The 26,353-nt window shown below is 41.7% G+C and overlaps 1 protein-coding gene across 34 annotated transcripts in view; it reads left to right on the top strand.

Moving 5' to 3' along the window:
• The window catches only part of CADPS (calcium dependent secretion activator), a 492,336-nt gene that overhangs the window by 184,323 nt on the left and 281,660 nt on the right, over positions 1-26,353 (top strand). For all 34 annotated transcript variants that reach the window (XM_048488307.1, XM_048488321.1, XM_048488334.1 and 31 more), the window contains 3 exons: positions 2,931-3,011; positions 16,571-16,807; positions 20,415-20,536. In XM_048488307.1, the coding sequence (XP_048344264.1) occupies positions 2,931-3,011; positions 16,571-16,807; positions 20,415-20,536 (440 nt within the window). The remainder of the gene's footprint in view (positions 1-2,930; positions 3,012-16,570; positions 16,808-20,414; positions 20,537-26,353) is intronic.

The following is a 26,353-nucleotide window of genomic DNA, read 5'->3' as shown; positions in this document are numbered from 1 at the left end:
GCCAGCTCATAGTCAGCAATCCTATTCACAGAGGTTACTGGGGATTTTCTAGTTTTTTAGATTAATATAGATAATTTTTTTAAAAAGACATAATCCTTTCAACCATGTGAGAGAAGACGTGTAAATAAGAAATTTATCTTTTGTTTTGATTTGTCCTGCACAACTCATCAGATGAACTCATTTTTTAAATTATCTATATTTTTGGTTTTATACCACCATACTCAGTTTGCAAATCAATACATGGGCAAATCAATACAGGAGCAGAAGTGGCGTAGGAGGTTAAGAGCTCGTGTATCTAATCTGGAGGAACCGGGTTTGATTCCCCGCTCTGCCGCCTGAGCTGTGGAGGCTTATCTGGGGAATTCAGATTAGCCTGTACACTCCTACACACGCCAGCTGGGTGACCTTGGGCTAGTCACAGCTTCTCAGAGCTCTCTCAGCCCCACCTACCTCACAGGGTGTTTGTCGTGAGGGGGGAAGGGCAAGGAGATTGTAAGCCCCTTTGAGTCTCCTGCAGGAGAGAAAGGGGGGATATAAATCCAAACTCCTCCTCCTCCCTCTTCTTCTTCTTCTTCTTCTTCTTCTTCTTCTTCTTCTTCTTCTTCTTCTTCTTCTTCTTCTTCTTCTCCTCTCTCACTCAGTTTCAGTATTAATCACCTGAAACGCCTAAAATATGACTGGCAAACTTGCCTTGTATTGGCCATGGAATACATTTATTGCTATTAGTTTTATCGTGATGGGTAACTGTGTTAGTCTGTCGATAGATGTAGAAAAGAGCAAACATCCTGTCACAACTTGCAGGTGAACAAAATTTCTGACAGGGTATGAGTTTTTGTGAGTCACAGCTTCCTTCTTCAGACACAGTATCTGAAAAAGTGAGCTGTGACTCACAAAAGCTCATATCCTGCCCCAAATCTTGTTAATCTTTAAGGCACTACTGGACTCTGCTTTTTTATTCAGTAAAGCCTGCTGTACGAACAAATATAATAGGCTCCAGAAAACTGTTAGTGGGTTGACAGCACCTCTCGGGGGGGGGGGCTAGCCCCTCCTGCCTTTCTTTCCCCCTCAGCTTCATGTCACCAGCTTCTTCCTTCTTGATGCCAGTATCACCATGCAGCAGTTAACAGCACAGTTGCAGCCACCAGCAGTTGTCACCCTCCCTTAGGGAGAAGCCCACACCTGCTCCTCCTCCGGCAACTGCAGATGGTACAATGACTAATTATTCAGCAGTGATGGAGAAGGGCAAGAGTGTAAGAGAGTGAATAACCATTACATTCTGCCGTTGTGTTTGTGTTGCTTTTTACCCGTTCTGTGTAAGCCCCATCCTGTGTGTGTGTGATGATTGGCTGGAAGCGAGTCGTCGCCACCATGGCTAGCCTTTTATATAATAGGATTACTTTTATGAAACAGTGACTCCTTAAAAATGTAAAAATTTCCACAGAAAAATAAAGTATCTCTCAACATCTCTTCACTTAGGAGAAATATTCATATATTCGCCTGAACTTAAATGAATTTGCAAAGGAGTGACACTTAGGCCCTTTCCGCACGGGCCATTTACAGCGCCCTAGGAATGGCAAAACGCTGTCCCTAGGGACCTGTTCGCATGGGGGGCGCAGCTGCATCGCAGCCGCACCGCCCTTGCTCCCCCCCAGCAGCACAAAGCTGCTGTTTCCAAATCTTGCTCCCCGAGCAAGGTTTTCTGGAAACAGCGGCTTCCAGCCGCTGCCGTGTGAATGGCAGCAGCTGGAAGGCACCATCCCCCCCTTTTCCGATCAACTTACCTTCCCTGCGACCTTCCGGCGTGTCGCCTAGGCCTGGGGACATGCCCCCCTGCCCTGCGACTCCAGAGCTGTCGCACATTTTTTTCTTCACCCTTTGACGCTGGTCAGTCAAAGCAAAAGGCTATAATAATGAATGCTTTCCATCATGTTTCACAGAAGAGAGCCAATGTGGTGTAGTGGTTAAGAGTGCTGGTGTTGTATCTCAGAGACCCAGGTTCAAATCCCCACTCAAGTCAGGGAAGCTCACTGGGTTCTCATCTTAACCTAACTCACAGGGTTGTTGTGAGGATAAAATTGAGGAGAGAAGAACAATGTAAGCCCCCTTGGATCCCTACTGGGGTGAATTGCAGGGTATAAATGAATTAAACAATAAATAAAATTGAGTAAACAAGGCATTGGTTCAATGGCAGTTAGCAAGCAAATGAATCCCCCTATTCTGTGGAATCTGGTTGAGCATACCAAGAAAGTTTGAAATAAGTCTTGCAATGTATGCTTTTCCCTGTAGCACAATGTTCTATGCATTTTTCTATTATCCAGATAAGTAATATTGTCGGACAGGCTCCTATATTATTAAGAAAAAGTTCTGTACTCACTATCAACGTGTAAGATGACTTACTTTAACCAAGTGTCAGCCCTAGATGGTTTTCAGTACCAGGACTTGTCTCAGAGGCAAGTGAACCAGTAACAAATAGTACTTCTGGGTACACACCAGCAGGAATTTCTATTTTAACTCACAACAATTAGCTGTCATACACTGGAATTTAGGAACAATAATTTCCAGGGTAGATAGTTCAGTTCCCAGGCATTTTTGACACTAGGGATTTCAGTTTTTAGAAATCAGGCAATGTGAAAAATAGGAACTGTAGCTATTTGAAAAGGTGCAATAGGAGGGTATTAAAAAGTATGTTCTTGCTAGTGCACGTAACACACTGAAAATGACTGTGCAAGAGAACTGAGTACAGAAAAACTTGAAGAAGTGTCATAGCGCCTTTCCAGTGTAGAAAGTATTTGTGGAGCTATCAGAAAAAATATTTTTAAATCTGTATTGTTCAGGAAATACTGTAATGCTGCTTTTTCATGGATGATTTTTTTCCCCTGTTCTATTTGTTATTGCTTTAACAATTAATTATGTGTTTTACTTCTCTGCAGCTGGATAATCCAGATGAACAAGCGGCACAAATCAGACGGGAATTAGATGGACGTCTCCAAATGGCAGATCAGATTGCCAAGGTAACAAAAGTTCTTACTGTGCTGCTGGATATTGTGATATTGTGACCGGGTCTTTCCTGCATTGGCTGGGTTTATAAATACCATCCATCAGATTGCAGCTGGTGATAACTCAGAGTCATTTAGCTAACAACAGGTTTGCCATCCCTTTCCACTCCACTTCAAACCAGCTTTTTCTGGGGGAGATTCTGTAAGGAAATAAATGAAGGCTCTTGATTTACGCGAGACATTTCTTGCAGTAAGCCTTGTTCTTTGTTAGTGACGAAAATGAAATGACAGGGCTCAAACCTGTTTTGAAACCAGACATTGGGAGTTCAAGGGATGAGTTGGAGAGTACGTAGATCAGGGGCTACCTTGTTGACTTGGCATCCTACATGTTCCCTTTCTCTAGGTACAAGGGATTCCAGTGCTAACACTGGGTGTTCAAATAATTTCTTCACATGTTAGAATGGTGGTATGGGATCCTCTGTGCTGCAACTCCTTCTTGTGCCATCAAGGTGACATATGAAATCATTGTGCTATGAAGGAGTCATTCATAGTTCAACTCCTTGCACTTGGCCTGGGGCCTATCAGGTCTGGCAACAGAAAGAGGTGGCAGAGTTACCAAGGAATTATTAATACATGGCAACACATTGAAAAAATGTAATCCTTCACCTGCATTGTGAATTGACAGAGTCTGTTCTACCATCTCCGGGGTAGACTGTTTACCACTTAATTCTGCAATACGTGGAGATCAAAGACCCATAGGAAGGAGACAGGCTGTAGCAGCTGCCATGCCCCAGCATGACATACAAAGCCCACTTTTTCAAAACCATTTTTCCTCCCTGTCTTCCCTGCTGAGGGGGTATTTGTTACAGTATTTATGTATGTGTGTGGGGGAGAGAGGGAAGTATAAAGGCTCACTTTTAGTTAGCTGTTTTCCCTCATTCATATTTTGATTTGTCATTTGTTGAGCTAGGCAGAGCATTTTCTGTGACCCCATCACCACAAAGTAATTGGCTCCATCTTCATCCTACACTATGGCCCCGTGTCACATAAAACCCTTCTGAAGGAATGCAGACTGCCAGGAGTAAGGGCCCTGGATTAAAGAAGCCCAAATATCTTGTTTTAAATAATGACAGTAATAATAATATAATTTATTCACAACATAAAATAAAATACACCAATGATTTCTAAAACTGATAACAGTAAGTATAAATTAGATGAAAACAAGAAATAATCACTTCTGTAAAACAAGATCACACCTAATCAGAACAACCCACTTCCCACTACTAGCTGACATCTATTCAATACTATTAGCTGACATCTATTATGCCAACAATATTCCCTTATTAGATGTAAAGCCATCACTGTCCTTGGCTGTTTGCTGCTATCAAAGCAAAATTTGTTTGAGCTAAGAGATTATGATGGGCCCAAGGTCATCATAGAAAACTGGCACTCTGATCAGCCAAAAGATAATGGGGGGGGGGGACCCTCCAAAGTCACTCTGTCCTTCACATGGTGAGAAATAACACATCCAAAAGTCATCAGATATCCTTCACATTAAAGTCAAAGGGTGCCAGATCAGCATGTATCTATCATATCAAGTTCCTACCAGTCTATTTGCTCCAAATTGGATTTGGACAAAGACTAACTTATCTTCACTGGGTGACTTTGACCAGTCAGAATCACAAGCTTGTTGGGAGGGTAAAGTGGGATAGACCCATGTATACCAACTTGAATTCTATGGAAGAATATAACCTGTACCTTCTTTTATGCAAAAAAAGGAAAGAGTACCCGGTGAAAACTGACATCCTTGATCATTCTTCATTGAGGAGAACTTCTCTAGATCCCTCCAGCTACCTGCCTTCACCAAAACACATCTCCTCTGCTTTATGGCTTCTATTTTGGATCTCTCTCTTTTTTGCAGACGTTTGAAGGCCATAACAATGGTATTAGTTCTTTCCTCTTTCAAAATTCTGCCAGTTCCATCCCCTGAACACCCTATTCCTCTGCTCCCCAACTTCAGCAGTGGTAGGGAGAGTGGAGGGTGGAGGTCTCTGGCCAAAGCAGGAGATCCACCCTCCCTGCTCTTAAGATACCACAGAAAATGCTTAGTAGTTGTTGGGACACATTACTTTCTATTCTTCTGGGGGGAAAGAATTGGAATCTCTTCCACACTTCCCCACCTATGAGATCAAGTACGATACAGTGTTTTCTTGTCAATGCAAGCTATCAGGCTTTTGACAAGCTATCAGGCTGAATACATATCCAATTCCTGCCCCTTGCTGTTCTCTTTAGAGAAGAACTGATGTACAAGGAGTCCCTCGACAGTAAACCACAAATCCCTGAAGGATAAATGCCAAGTTTGGTGTTTATGTACTAGCAATTAATAGGCTTCTTTGAAGACTGTAAAAATAAGGTGCTCTCCCAGGAAGATTCTTTTAGCAAAACCGTCATGAGACAAGTCTTATATTATTAATCGCTGTTTTCAATATTTGACATGCTTTGAAGAATATAATTTTTTTTCATAATCATTGTATCAGCAGCCAAGAATCCTCAGAAAATAAAACCTACTTCAATATCATGGATGACAAGACAGACCACAGTAGACCACTTCAAAAATTATTAGCAGAAGGAGAACCTATAAATTTATTCTTATTTCCTCTACTGTTTAGAATTGATTATTTCCATTTTTCCCCTCATCATGCTGTAATCAGAATACTGTCTTCCAATTTGAGAATAAATTCAGTGTACTTTTATTTATTGTTTCTGGTCGATCATATTTTAATTTGAATTATTTAGGAAGTTGTTGTTCCACTCTTCAGCTAAATTTGTTTTTTAGACCAGCCTACAACAGCTCATGACATCCAAAACAGCAATAAAATAACAGAATTAAACTAAATAACCACAGTAATATATCATATTAAAGGACCAAGAATCCATTATCAGTAATTAAAAATCAGTATTTATATACACATGAAGTTTATAGTTGTAAATGAATGGTCAAGCAGGGGGCTTCACATGAATTATTTTTTTACAAAGATACATTTTTGCCACTTGGAAAAAATCTGCAATAGATGCAAGTTGCCACCTGTCTTGATGATGCTGTCTACACAAGAACTCTCCAGAGCAGTGATTCCCAACCAGGGTTCCGTGGTACCCTGGGGTGCCGTGAGCATGTCCCAGGGGTACCACGGCAATGCTACCGTCCCCCCTCACTTTTGTGGTGTCTCTCACCGGGACCAGCAAGGATATGCTGGCCCAGGGGGCAGGGCCTGCTGCAAGGTCAGCAGCCACTTCCCACCCCCCCCCCACCCTCCGGGCTTCCCTTCACCCTGGGAGGGGAAGGTGGGGGGTGGCAAGCAGGGGAACTGGGAGGGGAAGGTGGGAGGAGGATGGCAGGGGTACCGTGAGATATGAAGAGTGAGGTCAAGGGTACCATGACGTCGAAAAGGTTGAAAAACACTGCTCCAGAGCAATGTTGTGTGAAGCCTCATTTTGCATGATTCTAAAATGTAACAGGTTATTGTGTTTTTAGTTTAGTTTAGTTTTTATTTATATTTTTGTATTATATCTTGCATTCCCCCCCTCCCCAATTGGGGATCCAACGTAGCTTTTTACATTGTTCCCACTCTTCCACTTAATCCTCACAATAACAGCAATGCTGTGAAGGTAGTTTGAGCTAAGAGATTATGATGGGCCCAAGGTCACTTGGCAGAGCAAGAGATTCTGGTTATTTATCCTTTTGTGAAACTCAAATTATTAGCACATTTCCTTCCTCACATCCTCAGTTTTTTTTAAAAAAAATGGAATGATATAGTAATGCAGCCATGTGACAAAAAAATAAGGAAAATGTTAGCATATTCTTATGAGAGAGTAACTGACTAGGCTGTAAGGCTCCCCAGCATTTCACTTAAGGATTTTAGGGAGACACTGTTGATTTCCACACTGCTCTCTTCCCTAAAACATCTTCAAAACATTTTATTTCTGTCAACCCAGGTTTTTCAAAAATCGCTAAACTAGTGATCTTTTCCCCCCCAACCTGGGTTGAAGAAGTTTCCTGCCTGCTGAGCAAACAAAAGCAAGCAGAGAATGCTTTATCTCTCCCAACCAAACCTTTTATTTTTTTTCACCGCTTACCCCCACCATGTTGTGTGCTGTAGCAGAGATTCTCCATGAAGGTTCTCCATGGACATTTCCTCTAGTTGCAGCTCATCCATACACAATTTTCATGTAAAAAGAAGATTAATAAAAATTGTTTTACCTAGCAAACCCATACGTTTGTCGTTTTCCCCTTTTTGTTGTTGCTTTGAGGGGGGTGTCTGCAAAGCTGTGCCGACACGATTTGAGAAGCTGCAATATGTGCATAATTGTGTCGTCATAGCTTCACAGACATCCACCTCAAAACAACAACAAAAAGGAAAAATTGCATGTGCATGGGATTGCTAGGCAAAATAATCGTTATTCTTCTACTTTTTACATGGAACTAATGTGCAGATATGCTGCATGTAGGAGAAACCTCCAAAGGAAACTATCACCTAACGGCAGAGGCACTGGCGCAACCTGTGCAGCAGTTGGGAAGAAACATCCGTTTTGACTGGCAGTGCTTTTGGCTGGCTGTTTTTGGCCGGCTGTGTACAAACTAAACAACTAAAAAAAGCCCCAACTAATCTTTTTAAAATGTTTGCAGGTCGTTTTATTTCTGCTGTGGGAATCATCCCAAGCCTCCCTAATACAGCTGCCATTAGAGATGCTGCCAAAATAGTTCTCCTCTGTGCATCCAAGCCAGGAATAATTGTATGTCCCTCATCCTTCTCCAGCTTACCTGTTTCTGCACCTTGGCAGCTGTGAGGCTAAGTAGGGCATGTGAAGTAGGATGGCCAGCCAGCCAGCTGCTCTGGAAGATTAGAAGAATCTCTTCGCTTTCTTCTTCATTTTCTCCCTCGACAGGGTATCGGTTGCGAGTTCTGGGAAATGGAAGTTTTAGTTGGTATAAGTTCAGCAAGAGTTTCAGAGGTGGTCTTCTTACCTGTGCCAATAGCTAATCAAGGGCAACCATGGAATGGAATCTGAAATGAAAAAAACAAAGGCAAATACAGTATTTTGTAGAAGATGCTCTCAGGGAACATAGGAAGATAATATGTCGATAGGAAAGTTAATATTTCTCTACTGAAGGATTGCTTATTTGAGACAGTTTTAGTGCAATGACTTCAATAGGTTTAGTACCAAAATTCTGGCATATGGGGGCCGCGTTGCAGTGTTCAATACTTAAAGAGGGCCACGGCTTAAATCGAAATGTAACAAAATTATTAACCTATCTATTAGATCAAAAGTAAACATTCAGAGATCAATGAAGATATGTTAACTTGAACATAATTAATTTTGGACCAAGATTTTACTGTGGAATCTTTATGCTAACACATGCTAACCTAGGCCCCTTCCGCACACGCAAAATAATGCATTTTCAAACCACTTTCACAACTGTTTGCAAGTGGATTTTGCCATTCCGCACAGCTTCAAAGAGCATTGAAAGCAGTTTGAAAGTGCATTATTCTGCATGTGCGGAATGAGCCTAGGCTAGTCAGTGTGGTTTCTGTGGCTGTTTTCTGTCAAGGCATTAATGTCCAAGTCAAGGTTTGTGACAGACAACCTTAAAATGTCATGCTTATGTTAATCTGGAAGTCTTGTTTTTGTTTTTGTTTATAATTTTTATTGATTTTATAACAACTCCAACAAAACTTTTAGGAACAATTACATAGTAGTGATCCAGTCACTCTATACTACAAGAACAACATAGGTGAAGAACTACAAATAATTATTTGGACTTCCCACTTATCACCCGTGGTTGAAGTTATCCATAATACAATAAACTTTTTCCTTAATATCAGAATCAGAAAGCTGTAAGATCTTAGTAAGTACTTTAAACCAAATTAAATTTCTAAAAAATAGCAAAGTAAATGCAGATATGGCTACATTATAACCTTCTCTCACTAACTTAGTTCAAAATTTGGAGACTTATATATGAAAATCCTCCATCCCTCTTTAAACATTTCTCCCACAAATTTATATAATTAAAACTGTAATTGTATTGTCGAAGGCTTTCACGGCCGGAATCACTTGGGTGCTGTGTGGTTTCTGGGCTGTATGGCCGTGTTCTAGCAGCATTCTCTCCTGACGTTTCGCCTGCGTCTGTGGCTAGCATCTGAAGATGACGTTTCGCCTGCGTCTGTGGCTAGCATCTGAAGATGATCCTCTGAAGATGCCAGCCACAGACGCAGGTGAAACGTCAGGAGAGAATGCTGCTAGAACACGGCCATACAGCCCGGAAACCACACAGCACCCAAAACTGTAATTGTTTATTAACATTCATATCTAACATTTTAATTTATTGTATCAGCTTTCATCAAACATTTCAGTAATTCAGCAGCTAGAGATTTTAAAGTAAAATCCTTATTGTTCTTCTTGAAAAATTATTTAGCAATTGTTATAGAGGTGATTCTCTATTGCTGTCCTTTGTATGTAAAAAGAAGACCCTCCCACTGAAGCCAAGAAAATCTTATCTGTTTCTTCCTTAGAATATTATCTAGAGAAGCATAGTCTTTTCTCTTTTATAAGACTCTCAAGGGTATTTCTTTCATCACAATGATATCTTTCTCCTTCATCTTGAGTGGTGATTTCTGATGAGTCGCTAGGATTTGATCAGCAGTTTCTTTGGCAAAGAAGAAAATGACAATATCTCTGCAAAATCCCTGTGATTTTGGATTTTTTTAGTTAACTCTGTAAACCTACAGCAGTGCTGAGGCAATTTTCTTTTTAAGGTTTTCTTTTGGTATCTATCTCAGCCTTAAGACCCTCTCTCTGATCTGATATTCAAGATGAAGTATGGCCTGATCATAAGCTTTAACTTCCATTTGTACAGAGTTAATATTTTTCCCCCAAATCTTTGACATTCTCCTTTGTTGCTTTTAAGTCCAGCTGTACAAATTTCTCAGATCAGACTTTATTTCTTAAACTCCTTCAAAGTTTCAGCCATCATTGCTGGTATATTTTGCAATTCTTTGCTTGGAATATTTCCAATACTGCTTTTTTGGACGGTCTATTTCAGACTGCAGAATCTGTGTATTTTCAGACATAGCTTTTACATTTCCAGATAGCTCGAAAATGCTAGTATTAACAGTAAGACCAAGAGGAGGCTGAAAGAAGGGACAAGAAAGGGTCAAGAAGAACAACAGTAGATGTTGCCTTTTCAGGCAGGAAGATCAGTATGGGTCTGAGGGAAAATGCCTTGAGGGTGATAGGCAGGCCACAGATTGGTTTAGAAGGGTATAACACTGACTTGGGTAGCCCCAGGCTAGCCTGATCTCACTGGATTTCAAAAACTAAACAGGATTGGCCTTGGTTGGTATTTGGATGGGAAACCTCTAAGGCATACTAGGGTCATGATGCAGAAACAGCAATGGCAAACCACTCTGAAAATCCTTGAAACCCCTATGTTGTTGCCAAAAGTGAGTTGTAATTTAATGGCAAAAAATGCTGCTTAGGATGACATTAATGTGGTGCATTAACTAGTGTGGGTTTTGGAAGTGATAGCCACAGGTTCGAGTCTCTCCTCCTGTTCAGTGGGTCCCCAGTTAGTTTCATTGAGGAACTCACTCTTTAAACCAACATGTCACTAGTGTTAAATTCTAATCACCACACCCTATTGGGTCTTTGTATAGCTTAGAAGTTGACCTAGAACATGTCACTGTCTCTCATAATAGAATGACCCTTATTCTGTGGTTAAATTAACAGAGAGGAATTGTTTCTAAAGCTTGAATGAAAGGCTGCCTGTTAATTCGTCTGCTACAGAATATTCTTTGAGGAAATATCCTTTTAAATACAAAACTCTTTTGACAATCCCCTAATGGGATCTGGAACAAATACTAGGGAAAGTCTATTTCTTTGACATAATTAAAGTCCTCCTGGCAGAAACATGACTTGATTTTCTTCTCCCCAATGTCTTCTTTTGAACTTCTTTTTATAGTAATAAAGAAATGTCAACTCCTAAATCAGAAGGCGTTTCTTAAAATCACCTGCATAGTGTAATCTGTAGAGTGTATTCTGTGATTGGACCTTGTTCTCCAAACTTGCATTCAGTGAGATCCATAGTTACAGTCTTGAAAGGGAAACATGATTCAGGGCAGAGAATCCAAGATGTGTGAACCTCATGGAGTAAAAGAAACCTCTATATTGAGGCAGTAAAACTCTGCCTGACATAAGACAACTTTGTATCTATGTTGGCCTTCCAACGCAACTGTTTGGTCACGGTTTGAAGCAAGATGCCAGACTAGATGAACCAATAGTCTTATCCAGGAAGATACTTCTTATGTTCTTATTTGATGCCAGTATGCCAAGTGATCAGGGATTTATCAGTTGAAAACGTGAACTGATTGACTTTCAGATATGCAAGGCTAGAATGTTAGGCCAGATCACAGCAAAGATTGACATGTGCACTGGACATGTATAAGACGTTTGTACTTTTCTATTAGGTGTGCTTGCTATAAAATTCATGGCTATAAAATTTATGGCATTCACTCTGTTCAACAGAGAAGATCTTCCAAAGAATATCCTCTGCTGCTTCCATAAACATCACATAAATATCACACTGCAGCGTGGAGTCATGGTTAAGATCAGTGGACTCTGATTTGGAGAACCAGGTTTGATTCCTCACTCCTCCATGTGAATGGTGGACTATAATCTGGTGAACTGAATTCGTTTCCACACTACTACATATAAAACCTGCTGGGTGAGCTTGGGCTAGTCACAGTTTTCTCAGAACTCTATCAGCTCTTCCTACCTCACAAAGTGGGGAGAGGAAGGGAAAGAATTTGTAAGCCACTTTGAGACTCCTTACAGGAAAGAAAGATAGGGTATAAATCCAAATTATTCTTATTATGATGATTATTATTAATTTCCTTTGATAGAGATTCCATTTCCCCCTCAAAACACCACCTTTAACAGTTCACAAAAAGCAAATGCCTCTGATTAGCTAGCCATCATGGGTTTCTGGAAGCTTTTCCCTCTAGATGTTTTCGTAGCTAAATAAGTAATTGTTATTATGATGGAAACCAGGCTAATACAACCATTCTCTCATTCAGTTTTTTTTCCCCTCCATAATGGGTAATAATAAACAAGTGCAGTGAAGTCCAGATTCTGCTTTTCTAATCACAGATGCCTGGGGCACAAAGCCTGGGAAAGATAACATCTCTTAGCAGCTAATCAAGCTATAGCCAATAGCACAGCACTTTCTCACTTTGACCACTTTCAAATCCTGTCTTCTCTCAGGGCCTAAGGAAACTGGTGATGTATATTTTAAGGAAACTGGTGATGTATACTCTCCCATATGCCTCCCCTGTAAAACCTAGGCCCATGGTGGCGAACCTTTGGCACTCCAGATGTTATGGACTACAATTCCCATCAGCCCCTGCCAGCATGGCCAATTGGCCATGCTGGCAGGGGCTGATAGTAATCCCTGTATCTGGAGAACAGAGTTCCTGACAAGGCATTTTCCCCATGGCCAATATATCTTGGGATAAGGAAGTGAACCATCCTGGTTTGGGCATGAATTCCACATGGCTTCCGGGTCTAACTCGGGCCCGCCCCGTGAGATTTCCTTTATCTCGCACCTTTCAAAAAACGATGATATTGGGGAAACTGATTTGGGGCGGCGTAAATTCTACCTCAGGGTTCCACACCAGGCCTGGAGCTGCTTTTGGAGAACCAGGAGAGGGAAGAGGCCTTGCTCACCCCCCCCCCCCACCCAGAGTTGCATTGGGCAGATGGGCAAGGTCTTCTTCTCCTTTTACTGGCTCAGCCAAAGTCTCTCCAGGAGGGGAAGTCCTCCTTCCCCCACAAGCCCACTCTTTGTTGTTGAAATGGTTGTGGCTGCTGTCCCAATCAGACCCAGCTGAGTCAACCACCAGGCCAGATCAAGCTGAGGGAGCAGCAGGCACCAAGAGCCAAGCTGGGTCCGGGCATGGTAGTGGCAAACACTGGGAACAGCTCCTGGGCTGCACTACTGCTGCCACACTGGCCGCTTGGGTATGTTTCGTGGATGGCTGCCACAGCAGTGGATGCCTCGGGCCACTTCACTGATGGCTGTTATGACCATGAATGCTTGGGGGCACTCTGGGCTGTAAGGAGAGTGGTAGGATGATGGGATTCCCAGCATGAGTTGAAGCGGGGGCTCAACTTCCTTCTAATAGCAAATTAAGGATTCAGAACTTTTTAATACACTGGAAGAAGATGGGAAATTTCCCAAAGGAGGGCATCTTTTAAAAGCCAGCACACTGAATAAAAAGTGAGATTCCATCTCACACATCACTTTCAATTAGGAAAAAAAATCCTCAAACGTCTAAACTTTTTAAAAATCACAAATACGTTCATCCCACAGTGGGTGCCAAAGAGAGGGCTGCCCAGAAAGATAAAGATGTTGGGTGTTAAGGTTTGTATCTCTGTTAGTAATAAAACATCACATTTACCGGTCTCAAATCTAGCCATCCCACATAATTGGATATTATCTGGTTTATTAAAAAATACTACAAACATCTGACAGATTAATGCAATGCAATTCAGTGAAAAAAGGAACTGATTAAAAAATTAATCCACAGATTAAGAGAAAAAGAAAGATTTAGAGAATCTCATTCGTGAAATAACCTCTTAAAGAGCAAAGTCTTCTGTAACTTCCCTGTCATACTTCGTTTTTCAGGTTGTCCCATGGAGATACTTCAATTAAGTACTTTAAAGATGTATAAATCTTGAGACCAAGATGTTATCAGAGGATGGAAGCTTAGAAGTAAATCTTCAATTAAGCAGAAAGGGGACTCCAGTGCAATAAACATTTTATTTAGCCTGGTTGGAGCCAAAAGCACAAGCTTGTGGGCATGAGCCAAAGAGCAGAGGCCAAAGGCCCCTTGACTCTTGCTCTTAACCCATAAGTCACAGACTAGAACCGTGATGGCGAACCTTTGGCACTCCAGATGTTATGGGCTACAATTCCCATCAGCCACTACCAGCGGCCATGCTGGTATTGAAGGGAATCTGATAGAGCCATAACAGTCCTGTATCTAAAAGAGTGCTCGTCACTACATCACTGGACTAGAAAATGTGAGAGTCAGCTTTACAGACCCAGGTTTGTTTGGGTTTTCACTTTATTTATTTATTTATTTATTTTTGGAACTTTTATACCGCCCCATCCCCGAAGGGCTCTGTCTATTTGCTTGTCTATTTGCTTTGGTAATTTGGACTTTCCCCCCTTTCTTATAAGCTGTTTTGGGTCCCACTGGGGAGAAAAGCAGTCTAAAAGTATTTAAATAAATAAATAATACCGCAATCCTACAAATGCTATTCTGTGGCTGAGCCTTATTGAATAGGTCTAGGTAAGAGTCTGAATGGTCTCTAAATGTTAGGAGTAGGAGTCTGAATTGCGTAGGATTGCTCACTAAACGTTTTTTCGGGAGTTGTCAAGATTTCTCCCTCTATAATTTCCCCACTTCTACATAAGGCAGTAGATTTTGGAAGACACCAGGGAATAATTTCTTTTCAGCAGACAATAAGGTCATGGCTGCTTAATTCAGCCTCCTACTGTGATGATAGAGAACAAAACTCATATAGACGACAGAAACTTCTAGAATACAAATCATATTTCATAAATTAAAACTAAAAATTCTGGCTAAAATTTAGGTCTCACTAAAGTCAGGAAGTCATAAGCCTTTACAATAAGTCCAGATCCACATGTTCATGGACTACTACAGTGGTGGCGAACCTTTGGCACTCCAGATGTTATGGACTACAATTCCCATCAGCCCCTGCCAGCATGGCCAATTGGCCATGTGGCTGCTGCAATGTGACCCAAAGTCTAACCACGTCCAAGCCAGAAGCAACTGGATCGAGCAGGACCCCAACGGAAAAGAGAGAACAGAATCCAGCTTTTCCGTGCAAACCAGAATCCAGCTTTTCCGTGCTACAATTCCCATCAGCCACTACCAGCGGCCATGCTGGTAGGGGCTGATGGGAATTGTAGTCCATAACATCTGGAGTGCCAAAGGTTCGCCATCACTGGACTAGAAAATGTGAGAGTCAGCTTTACACACCCAGGTTTGCCAATTGGCCATGCTGGAAGGGGCTGATGGGAATTGTAGTCCATGACACCTGGAGTGCCAAAGGTTCGCCACCACTGGACTACTACATAGGCAGAGGCACTAAATGTTTAGCATAGTTTCTGGGGATTCTCCGTACAAGAATTTCAAATTTGGTAAAAGCTAGGTCAATGGGTCCAATTTTATGGGACTCCATTTTTTCTCCAATGGAGGCTGAAAAAATTGGACTCCTAGCCCAATCTTTACCAAACTTGTGGGTTCTTGTAAAGAGAGTAGCCAGTATCTATGCTAAAAATTCAGCACATCTACCTCAAAAAATAGTCCCCCCTCCCAGAGCCCCCAAAATATTTGCGATCAACTATAATGGAGCAAAATATTTGCGATCAACTATAATGGGGGATTTAAATTTTAAAGTGCTGTGGAGTTTGGTGCAAATCTGCCAGAGTGGTTTTTTTTCTTTTAAAAAGAGGTTTCTTTCTTATCTTTCTACAGCTGCAGTTGGCAATTCCAAAATGATCCTGGAAAAAAAGCCAGTTTTCCCTGCTTTTTTGGAATTGGCATTGCCAGCTACAGTTTGAACATGCCATATTTCACTGCCCCCACCCCCAAAGCTGAAAGATACTGGTAAGAGACATTAATAAGACGAAGCATCAAATTATATGTTCCGTTTGTAGAAGAGTTGGATCCAGGACACTCACTTTCCCTGCAAAAACACAGCATCTGCAGGAAAATACATTTTTAACAATTGAGTTTAGGACAAGGGGGGAGGGGCTTGTGCCCTCTCACCGCACTATTGTCCCGAGCCAAATTAGATTCCTGGGAACATTAAAAATGCTTTCCCCCATAGCTGCTGTGTAACTGCAGGGAAAACAAGTTGGAATGCACGAACCTGGATCCAAATTTAAAAGTACTACTTATATTTTGGTCAAGAGTTATTCTGGTAAGCTTTGTGAGCAACCTAAACTGGGTCAGTCAGGAAATACTTGCTGGTGGTAGTATAAAGTGTTTTAAACTGGTTTTAAAGATATTTTAATTTCTGTTCTAATTTTTTTTTTCAATTAATTTTTTTCTGTGTTATGTTTATATTGTTGTTGCCCTGCTTGGATCCTGAGATTACATAAATATTTTAAGTAAATAAATCATTTAAAATGATGCGCTATTTTTCTGTAGGGTTTTTTGGTGCAGTGTGAAATTATACATTCCATTCTGCTAACCTCCGTATTCTGCAGACTCATTTTCTATGTGTGTGCTTCCATATTACATTTTGTGCTTAGCCGCATGAAGACGTCAGGTTTTTTTAAAGGCTTTCCTCCCACTACTGCTGCTTTCATTAAATTATATATTGCAAATTTTTGTTAGTCATTTTTGTGTGTGTGTTTTACAGACAAGCATATCAGCACTGTTGATTAAAGTGTAATTGCATATATTCTTTTTCAATTTCAGGAACGCAAATTTCCTAAATTTGTATCCAAAGAAATGGAAAACATGTACATTGAGGAACTGAAATCATCTGTCAATTTGCTGATGGCTAACTTGGAGAGCATGCCAGTGTCCAAAGGTGGCTCTGAGTTCAAGTTACAAAAGCTAAAACGCAGTCACAACACCTCAATCATTGACATGGGAGAAGAAAATGAAAACCAGCTCTCAAAATCAGATGTCGTACTATCTTTTTCCTTGGAGGTAAGATTTACGACTTTTCTAGTAAGCAGTACTTTTGCATGGGCCCAAAACAGTGGTGTGAAAATGGTGTAAAATGGTTTAAAACGGTGTAAAGGGGTTCATGTGACTTAAAACAAAAAAAAGACCCTTAATTAATCAGAGCTTAAAATAAAATCTTTGTGGACTGCAGTAATCAAACCAGAAAACAGGTAACTAAGGCCCCTTCTGCGCCTGCAGAATAATGCACTTTCAATCCACTTTCATAATTGTTTGCAAGTGAATTTTGCTATTTTGCACAGTGCGTTGAAAGTGGACTGAAAGTGCATTATTCTTCATGTGCAGAGGGGACCTAAGTGTGAACGTCTACTCTTCTAGGGCCATTTTGCACTGGCCAATAAAGCCGGGTTAGGGGCAGTATAAACACTGTTTGGGGTGGGAACTTCGCATGGTTCTTTCCCTGCAAACAACTCTAAACCGCCCCTAACAGCAGAGCACAGCCGCAGCCGGGCGAATGGCCACAGCTGTCAGCCGCTGTAAACAGATGAATTGCTCATGAGTGATTCTCACACAACCCCCTCTCCGGCTCCCATTCACAGAGCCACCGGGGGAAAGGGGGCCATCCCACGGCCCAGGAGGTGAAGCTGTGCTTCACAGGCAAGCAGGGACAAGCAGGGAGGCGGTGGGGAAGGGAACCACTAACATGCCTCCATGCGAAGGTGTCTGTGATCCCGGCAGCTGCAAGGATGCTCACACGAGTGTGTGCAAATGGTCCCGGGCCTCCACCGGAGTCAAGTACACCAGTCTGAGCCCGCCTCCATGGCCTGTGCAAAAGGGGCCAATGACATTTTAAAAACCCATTCCTTTAATGCATTCCTTGTAGACTTGTTAGCACAGTGTAATCACAGAATGGATATTCAGTGTCACCCAGTTTTTATATAAGTTGGGCCATACATAACCTGACAAGGGTGATAGATTTGTCTCTTCAAAAAGTATTCCTTACATATGTTTCCAGTGAATAAGAAAGTTTAGTTCACCTATTACAAAACATTTGTTTTGGATCAAAAATAGGACTACTGGGAAGGGTGACAGAATATTCATTAGGTTGCTTCACAGGGACTTTTTTTTTTGATGCTGAATTACTAAATTGTCTTGCTTCATGTTCTTTGCATTTGACTACTGCTAATTAGAGATGTCACCTGAATTCCCCTGTGAGCCTTGATTTCTAACTGGTGGATATTATTATAAATATGAGAAAATTACAGTGTTTTGAGATGTACAGTTTATATTCATGCATATAGTTTTAATGTACAAATATATATTTAATTTGGATTGAAGAAAACTTTATCTTGTGGACTGTAAAAAACATAGGTGAATTCAGACTCAAAGATAAAATAATATATGCCAAGCCATCCAACTACCTCCTACCCTCTAATGCCCTTTACTCCAAATCTGAACACAGAAATATACATTGAAACACTGAAGCACATAGCTGTTAATTTATTTGTTTATTTGCAGATTTATAATTTTTTTAACCAAATAGTGAAATGGCATGTAAACCTCATAAAAGCACATAAAATAGAAATATTGGTCCATTCAGCACAGTACAAAAAAAGACATCAGTGAGAAGTCTTAGAAAGAGGCAACTGCTACTTTTCATTCCACACACCCAAAATAAGATGTCCAGGGGAAATCCTAAAAAGAGGCGGCTGCTGGTTTGGTTCCAGACAGCAAAGGAATCAGAGGGGAAAACAGGCTGTTTCCCACCCAACCTTTTTGCTCTCTGGTCAGTTTCACCCTTAGCTTCTGCCTGACGTTTTGTGTGCTGGTGAAATATTTTGCATATTTAGCAAAGGCTCATGGGTATGTTGTTAAAATGATCGCTATAGCTTGAAAACATAGCCCAAGGCACTGACCTTGGAGATTAGAAATGTGGCCCTGTCTCCCTGTTTTTAGCAGGCCCAGTTCTGCCTTGGAATATCTTTTTAACAGTGGTGGGATCCAAAAATTTTAGTAACAGGTTCCCATGGTGGTGGGATTCAAACTGTGGCGTAGCGCCAATGGGGCTGGGCCGGGCATGACTGGGGCGTGGCCAGGCATTCCTGGGCGGGGCTGTGGCAAGGACGCAGCCACTGCGCCGGTCCTTGGGCGGGAAACGAATGCACGCAGGCATAGGCTGCCACGCACGCCGGGGCACCTCCTGCTAGACTGCTTCAAGTTCTGCATGCTACTGCTGAGAGGAGGGGCATAACTAAGGCAAAAATCACTGCAACTAAGGCAAAAATAAAAAACTGTGCCCCCCCCCCCCCCGTTCTCCTGTGAGGGTCCCTTTACATCTCTGGGACCCACCGTGCCCCCCTCTTCCTTCTTCCCTTGTTAGGAGGATTTTTTGAGTAAGGGTTTGCGGGACGCCAATTTTATTTAGCAATCACTGTTTTAAATTAAATTAATAATTTTAGAGTTTATGGGGCTGAGTTCTTAATGTTAGGTATTATTTATTAGTTGCTATTTACTCGCCCTTTTGTTATTGTATTTTATGTTGATGTTGTACACTGCCCAGAGCCCTTCGAGGATGGGGCGGTATACCAAATTGAATAAAATAAAAATAAAATAAATAAAAATAAACTATGGCCCTTGCCTGTGTGTCCAAAGATGTGACCACCATAAGGCACTTTCCTGCCTGAAACATGATGGGCATGTAATTTCCTGGGCCTGCTCTAAAGTGCGTACACTAAAAATAGCTTCCAGAAAGGTGTCTTGGGAACAAGGCTGAACTTTCCATCCTTAACCATAGGTTTCCTGTAGCTGAACTACACTATTTATGTATCCTTATGCTGTGATCCTTATGTATTAGCATCTCCTCTCGCAAAAGAATTAAAAATGTTTACTGAACATCAGTTACAAAATCTTGATCTGAATTTTGGCCAGAAGACAAAAAACGATAGTCTCTAAATATATTAACTGTAATCAAAATGGTTTTATTCCTGGCCAGTTATTTATATTAAATGTACCGGTAATGAGAATTGTAAATCTTACAGATTGTGTCTGAAAAAATAAATAAAACTAAGTCTATATTTTTGCTCTTGGGTGCTGAGAGGGCATTCAACCAGGTGAAACATATGTCCTTCTCTCAAGTCCAAGGAAATTTGGCTTTGGGCTCAACTTTATAGATTGGGCCAAAATAATATATTCCAACTCAGAAGTTTGTTTACCTGTTTACAATATACTATCTAACTCTGTAGTTGCAGAGAGAGGGTAAAACACTTCCCACCCTATTCTTTAACTTTGTTTTAGAAATGTTGGCTTTTGCCATGAGAGGATCTTCTCAGATGAACTATTTTAAAAATAGGGACTACTGGGGGGGTGCATTTGAATACACCAAACAAAAAAAAAGCTGTTTTGATTTTTTTCAGCTTTTTTTCCATTCTCCCCAATCCAAAAGAGGCACCATTTTAATGGAATCAGATGTTGTTGTTTGATTGTATCAGTTTGTGTAATTGTTGCTGATTTTATTGGGCAACTTTGAACAAATTTTGCAGATGGAAATTTGGTCTGGAATATATGCCAAATAAATGGATAATTTCCAAAGCCAATTCCGAGTACACAATTTCCCCCCCTTTTTTTTTAACAGGTTGTAATTATGGAAGTGCAAGGCCTCAAATCCTTAGCACCTAACCGCATTGTCTACTGTACAATGGAAGTGGAGGGGGGAGAAAAACTGCAAACGGATCAGGCCGAGGCATCAAAACCAACGTAAGTCGTTTCTTTACTGTTCTCATATTCCTTATCCTTCTCCAGCCTTGTTGCAAACAGAAAGCATCCAAGTTAATCGCTTCTGACTTTTAAATAGAGAATTGCATTCATGAGGTAGCAGCTCCTAAGCCAGGAGTCGCCAGGATATTACATCATGCTCTTTCCCCTCATTGGAGTTAGGTCTGTTCCACACAGCCTAAATAAGACATTCTGGGGATGCTAAAAAAGGCATCCTGGGAAGACACTCTGCACAGCTTTCTTCCCGAGACGTCTTCAGGACACCTTATTTTAGCTCAAGGCATCTTTTTGCTTCAATGTGCACCTTTTTTCCATCAGCTGCCTGCAAGATGTCTCCTGCCTGGCTATGTTGTATGCAGAGCTCAGGAGGCCACGTGTTTTCTTATCAAACATTTTTGCTGTCTGGTCAGTTTTTCACCCTCAGCTGGCACCCGACATTTTGCTGAAGGTTGCCCCAGGATGTTTGCTTTGCAGGATCCTGGGCACTTTGTCAGCACAAAAAGTACATAGTTGTATGGGTGCTGTGTGGTTTCCGGGCTGTATGGCCGTGTTCTAGCAGCATTCTCTCCTGACGTTTCGCCTGCATCTGTGGCTGGCATCTTCAGAGGATCTGAGTTGTACATAGTTGTACTCAGCTGGTCCTGTCGATTCTGGATGTAGACACGCGTAAGAGAATCTCAGCCACTCGGAGGACAGCTTTATCTCCTATTGAGAAGCACTGAGTAGACCAGGCCTCCATGAACCAACCCAGTTTTTCTGTGCCATAAGAAAAAACTTAACCAGGTCATTCCATGGAGGGCAAGTCAATCCTATGCTTCTCAATGGGAGGTAGATCTGGCTTCAGCCTGGTGGAACAAATTACCAGCTTAAGTTACACTGTCGAATAGCCCTTACTGTCAGGAATTTTTTCCTGATGTTTAGGTGGAATCTCTTTTCTTTCACCTTGAACCCATGACTCCTGGTCCTAGTCTGTGGAGCAGCAAAAAACAAGCTTGCTTCCTCACCAACATGACATCCCTTCAAATATCTAAACATGGCTATTTTGTCACCTCTTAACCTTCTCTTCACCAAACTAAACATACCCAGCTCCTTAAGTCTCTCCTCATAGGGCATGGATTCCAGGCCTTTTACAAGCATTTTACAGTTTTAATATAATATTGCATTTAAGTGTTTTATGTTTTTTAACTGTTGTAACCCACCCTGAGCCCTTTGGAATAGGGCAGGATAAAAATGTGAAAAAATAAATTAATTGGATGGATGGATGGATGGATGGATGGATGGATGGATGGATGGATGGATGGATGGATGGATGGATGGATGGATGGATGGATGGATGGATGGATGGATGGATGGATGGATGGATGGATGGATGGATGGATGGATGGATGGATGGATGGATGGATGGATGGATGGATCTTCCAAGCTGCTAAGATTCTTGTACTTGTGTCTCCATAGCTACAGAGGTAGCTAATCAAAAAAATTTTTAAAAATGGAAAACTATATATTGCTGGAATCGGCAGGACCAGCTGAATACAACTATGTAGTTTTGGGGGCTGAAAAGGTGCCCGGGATCAGAACCTGCAAAGCAAACATCCTGGGGCAACCTTTAGCAAATGGCGGCAGGGAGAATCCCTTCAGCTGCACACAAAATGTCGGGCACAAGCTGAGGGTGAAACTGACCAAAGAACAAAACAGTGGGATGGGAAACAACCTCTTTTCTCCTCTGATGCCTTTGCTGTCTAGAAAGCACACCAGAACCCGCCACTTTTTAAGACATCCCTCAGACATCTTATTTTGGGTGTGTGGAGTAAAAAGAGGCATTTGCCTCTTTTTAAGACATCTCGCAGACATCTTGTGCTGTGCGGAACAAACCTTAGTCAGATATATCATAAGTACTTAAAATTAAGTGTACGCTAAATTGCTTTCTGAAATGAAAACCAACAGGCATAAAACTAGCAGAAACTCATACTGATCCTGTATTCTTCATGGAAAAAAGTATTTCTTCATACCATGCATAATTAATTTTTGAAATTCACTGCCATGAAAATGTAAGATGGGCTTATACAAATTTCCTGAGCTTCCCAAGCGAAGAAACGTGCTATAGCTTATGCATTCCTGTCTCCTCCACCTTCCTCTCATTTGCTGTCGTGAAATTCAGACATAAAATGAAAATTCAGTTTATTTTAACTGTAATTAGTCTGTGAAAACCAAATCCAGCTCACCGAGGATCATTCCAATTCAGTTTGTCTTATCAAATGCTGGTTTAGTTGCCCTTTGCGTTTTCCTCAGCAGAGACCTGGCTGGCAGCCCAGCCTTCATAGTGGTGGGGGTGGTATCTGAGTTTCTGAAACAGACTCCTATGTTTCAGGGCACTGTTATGTCAGGTCTGCCAGGGCAGCATTCCAGGAGAAAGGCCATCACCCTCCGCACTGCTATAGGTCAGGTTAGCTACAAGCTTGTAAGCCACTTTGAGTCTCCTTACAGGAGAGAAAGGTGGAGTATAAATCCTAATCCTCCTCTTCTTCGTCTTCGTCTTCTTCTTCTTCTTCTTCTTCTTCTTCTTCTTCTTCTACTACTACTACTACTACTACTACTACTACTACTACTACTACTACTACTACTACTACTCCCATCCTCTCTTCGGGGTTGCACTGCAGGCAGGGTGGAGGACCTGTCAGAGAACCTTGAGGGGAAGGAAAGGAAGCTTCTAGGAAGTACTTCCCTTAGGCCCCTTCCGCACACGCAAAATAATGTTTGCAAGTGGATTTTGCTATTCCACACAGCTTCAAAGAGCACTGAAAGCAGTTTGAAAGTGCATTATTCTGCATGTGTGGAATGAGCCTTAGATAGGGAAACAAACAAGTGACTATTTGAAGGTGTAACAGAACAAGCTAGGTCCATCCACTTTCTCTTCACAAACTTTTCACCCATTGACTGCAGTGCAAAAATCAGAAACAACCAATCAGGGCCTTAGGATATCTCAGAAGGAGAAGGGAGCAGATTAACTGTGTAGTAAAAGTTCCAGACATCTTGGCTAGAAAACCTTAAAGAAATTTGTTCATTTTCCCCTCACATGGTACAATGGCTTTTTCTGGCTAAATCTGTCTCTCTCTAATAACTTATCCCTTCATGGGCTTCTCAAGTTATATCTCCTCCACAGCTATAACTGCATACAATTTATTCCTGAACACCAAAACCTTTATTGCCCCCTACATTGAAATAAAACTCTCTCTCTCTCTCTCTCTCTCTGTGTGTGTGTGTGTGTGTGTGTGTGTGTGTGTGTGTGTGTGTGTGTGTGTGTGTTTAACTACTGAACTCTGATGTAACATATGTGAGCAAACAATAAGTTCACAGCAGGTCAGGGGAGAGGACAAGAGTGTCCATAGCTGCGCATGTAGTAGTTACTTACCTCACAGTTGGTTAACAGTAATTGAACTGGCAAATATTAACAGGACTGTTAATTGTCAAAGCTTTGGTGTCTCTGTGTTAACTTTGCCTAGTGATGGGGCAGAGTGGTGTGAGTGTTTGTCTTTTCATGCTTCCAGTCTACCCATTAGAGGGCCGTGGCATTTTAGTAAGTGTGAACTCTTACTCCAAACCTAGAAATAGTTTCAGAGTTGCACTCAAACACAGACCTATAATTATAACAAAGAAATAATAAGACCCTTAAAACCCCACTCCAAATGCAATATGTTGCATGTCCTATGCAGGATCAAAAGGTTAAGCAGATGAGAGCAAACAGTCCTTTAATAAAATTTTCCTCAGGGAGAAGATACTTACAAGTGGAAGGTAGTAACCTCCACACCGCCCGAACACCACTACCACCTGAGTTTTAATCCAGAATGCAACTAAGGATGCATGTAGACTGCACATTAAAGTGAAAAGAACTGGGTGCTGATCTTTCACTGCAAATCCCATGGTTAACCTGTAACTTTCTGGAGACAGTTCCTTATTCAGACTGACTTACATTTACCACAAACACACTATTTTCCAGGAATGCTTCACCTTCAGCATGTGCTCTCTAAAACCATCTGGTGCCCAATCAGCTGTTCTAATCCAGTTAAAATTTGCCACCCTGTTCACATCTCACAAAATATAGTGAGCGTTGTTTTCAGCCTGGACACTCAATATTGGTATCAGATTTTGCAGTCATTTTTTCTTTGCTCTCTTTCTTTGCTTTAATGTAACAGGTGCAGTAAAAAAGATTTTAAAGAACCATCTTGGAGTCCTTCAGCTAAATCCTTACTGTTATTTAATCTGCCAGTCAGTAGCACATCTGTCTAGACAAGCTTTTAAGCTAGTACTGTTCCTGGTCGTCTTGATTACATTTAATGCTGTTGCTGAAATTTGCTTGAGACTGGACTGAATAGTCAGGTTCCAGTTATTCAGAATTCTGCTTCAAAAATTGGGCAGTCGTATTTTAACAAATGATTAGGCCTAAACAGGGACATTTCCATTATTTATATACTCATTTCTACTAGTATAACATAATCTCGTGATCTGTGCATTCCCGTTCTCTGGTATACTTTGCACATTAGCAGGTGCAGACATAGGCGCTGTGAATCTGAGGCAGCTGACCTGGGCTCAGCACTGGGGAGACTGAGGTGGAAGTGCCCACTACTCTGAAGCCAGCTATTTCAGCTGCTCCTTTATATGCAGCCTGATGGGTGACCTTGAGCCAGTCACGATTCTCTCAGAGCCAGTGGCGTAGCTACAAGGGGACAGGGGGTGCAGGTTGAACTGGGCATGAGCTTGGGGGGGCAAAAATCACCCCTGCCCCCTTGCCCCGTCAGGCCTGGCCCCGCCCCACCAGCCTGGCCCATTTTCAGCCGGCAGAAAGCTGTTTTCTGCTGGCTGGAAAAGTTACGTGGGGGCCATGGGGGGAGGGGGCCACTGGGGGGGGGTGGAAAACACAGAGTGTGCCCCAGACGCACTCCTATTCAGCTACGCCTCGGGTCAGAACTCTGTCAAACCCACCTACTTCACAAGATGCTTGTTGTGGGTTGGAGGAAAGAAAGCCGACTGTAAGCCACTTACTCATATTCACTGCCCTGGAGTCAAAATTTGCTTGGAGAACTTCATATACTGGCAGGTGCTCAGGGAATCTGCCCACAACATACTGGGTAACCTGCACAAAATGGTAAGTGGGTGAATTCTCCCTGACATAGTGGATGGTGCAGAACTCAAAGCAAATGGGTGGAAGGGAGGGAAACACCGCCAACCCGGGATTGTGCCAAAGGATCGCTGGTTGAGCAATTTTCCTGGGTTGAGGGGAATTAAATGGGTCAAACTCGTTTTGGGAACAGGACCTGTGTGAAGTCCCCCCCCCACACACACACACACACATGGTTTTTATAACATCCTGCAGACATTATATTTGGCCTATGAGGAATCCACCATTGGGAGGGAGCTATAGGGAGTTATATAGTTATTGTAATTGCTTTAAGCCTCCAGGAAACCAGGGGTACAAAGCTTTAAATAAATGAAAAGGAATTCCTGAAGTTAAGTGTAAATGGGATGAACAGGTTAAAAAGTTAGATGTACCTGAGAAAGTTTCTGGTGGAAGCAGAGAATATTTTAAAAAATATGTGAACTGGTGACATGAGTACAAAATGTATCCCTACTCCCATGCAGAAATGTGTACAACCATCAAATCAGGTTCTAAGCTCACTAAAGCCTTTGCTCAAATCAAGCCCAAAATTACATATTTGCAGCAGCATAAGTGGGCTGTAAAGGCCTGTTTAATTAGAAATACAAAGATCTCTTGTGATGCTTATTTCCAATTTATTGTTACACTTT

This window comes from Sphaerodactylus townsendi, linkage group LG03 (assembly GCF_021028975.2).
Source record: "Sphaerodactylus townsendi isolate TG3544 linkage group LG03, MPM_Stown_v2.3, whole genome shotgun sequence".
Classification (NCBI taxonomy): domain Eukaryota; kingdom Metazoa; phylum Chordata; class Lepidosauria; order Squamata; family Sphaerodactylidae; genus Sphaerodactylus; species Sphaerodactylus townsendi.
This window is presented reverse-complemented; position numbering and strand designations above follow the sequence as displayed.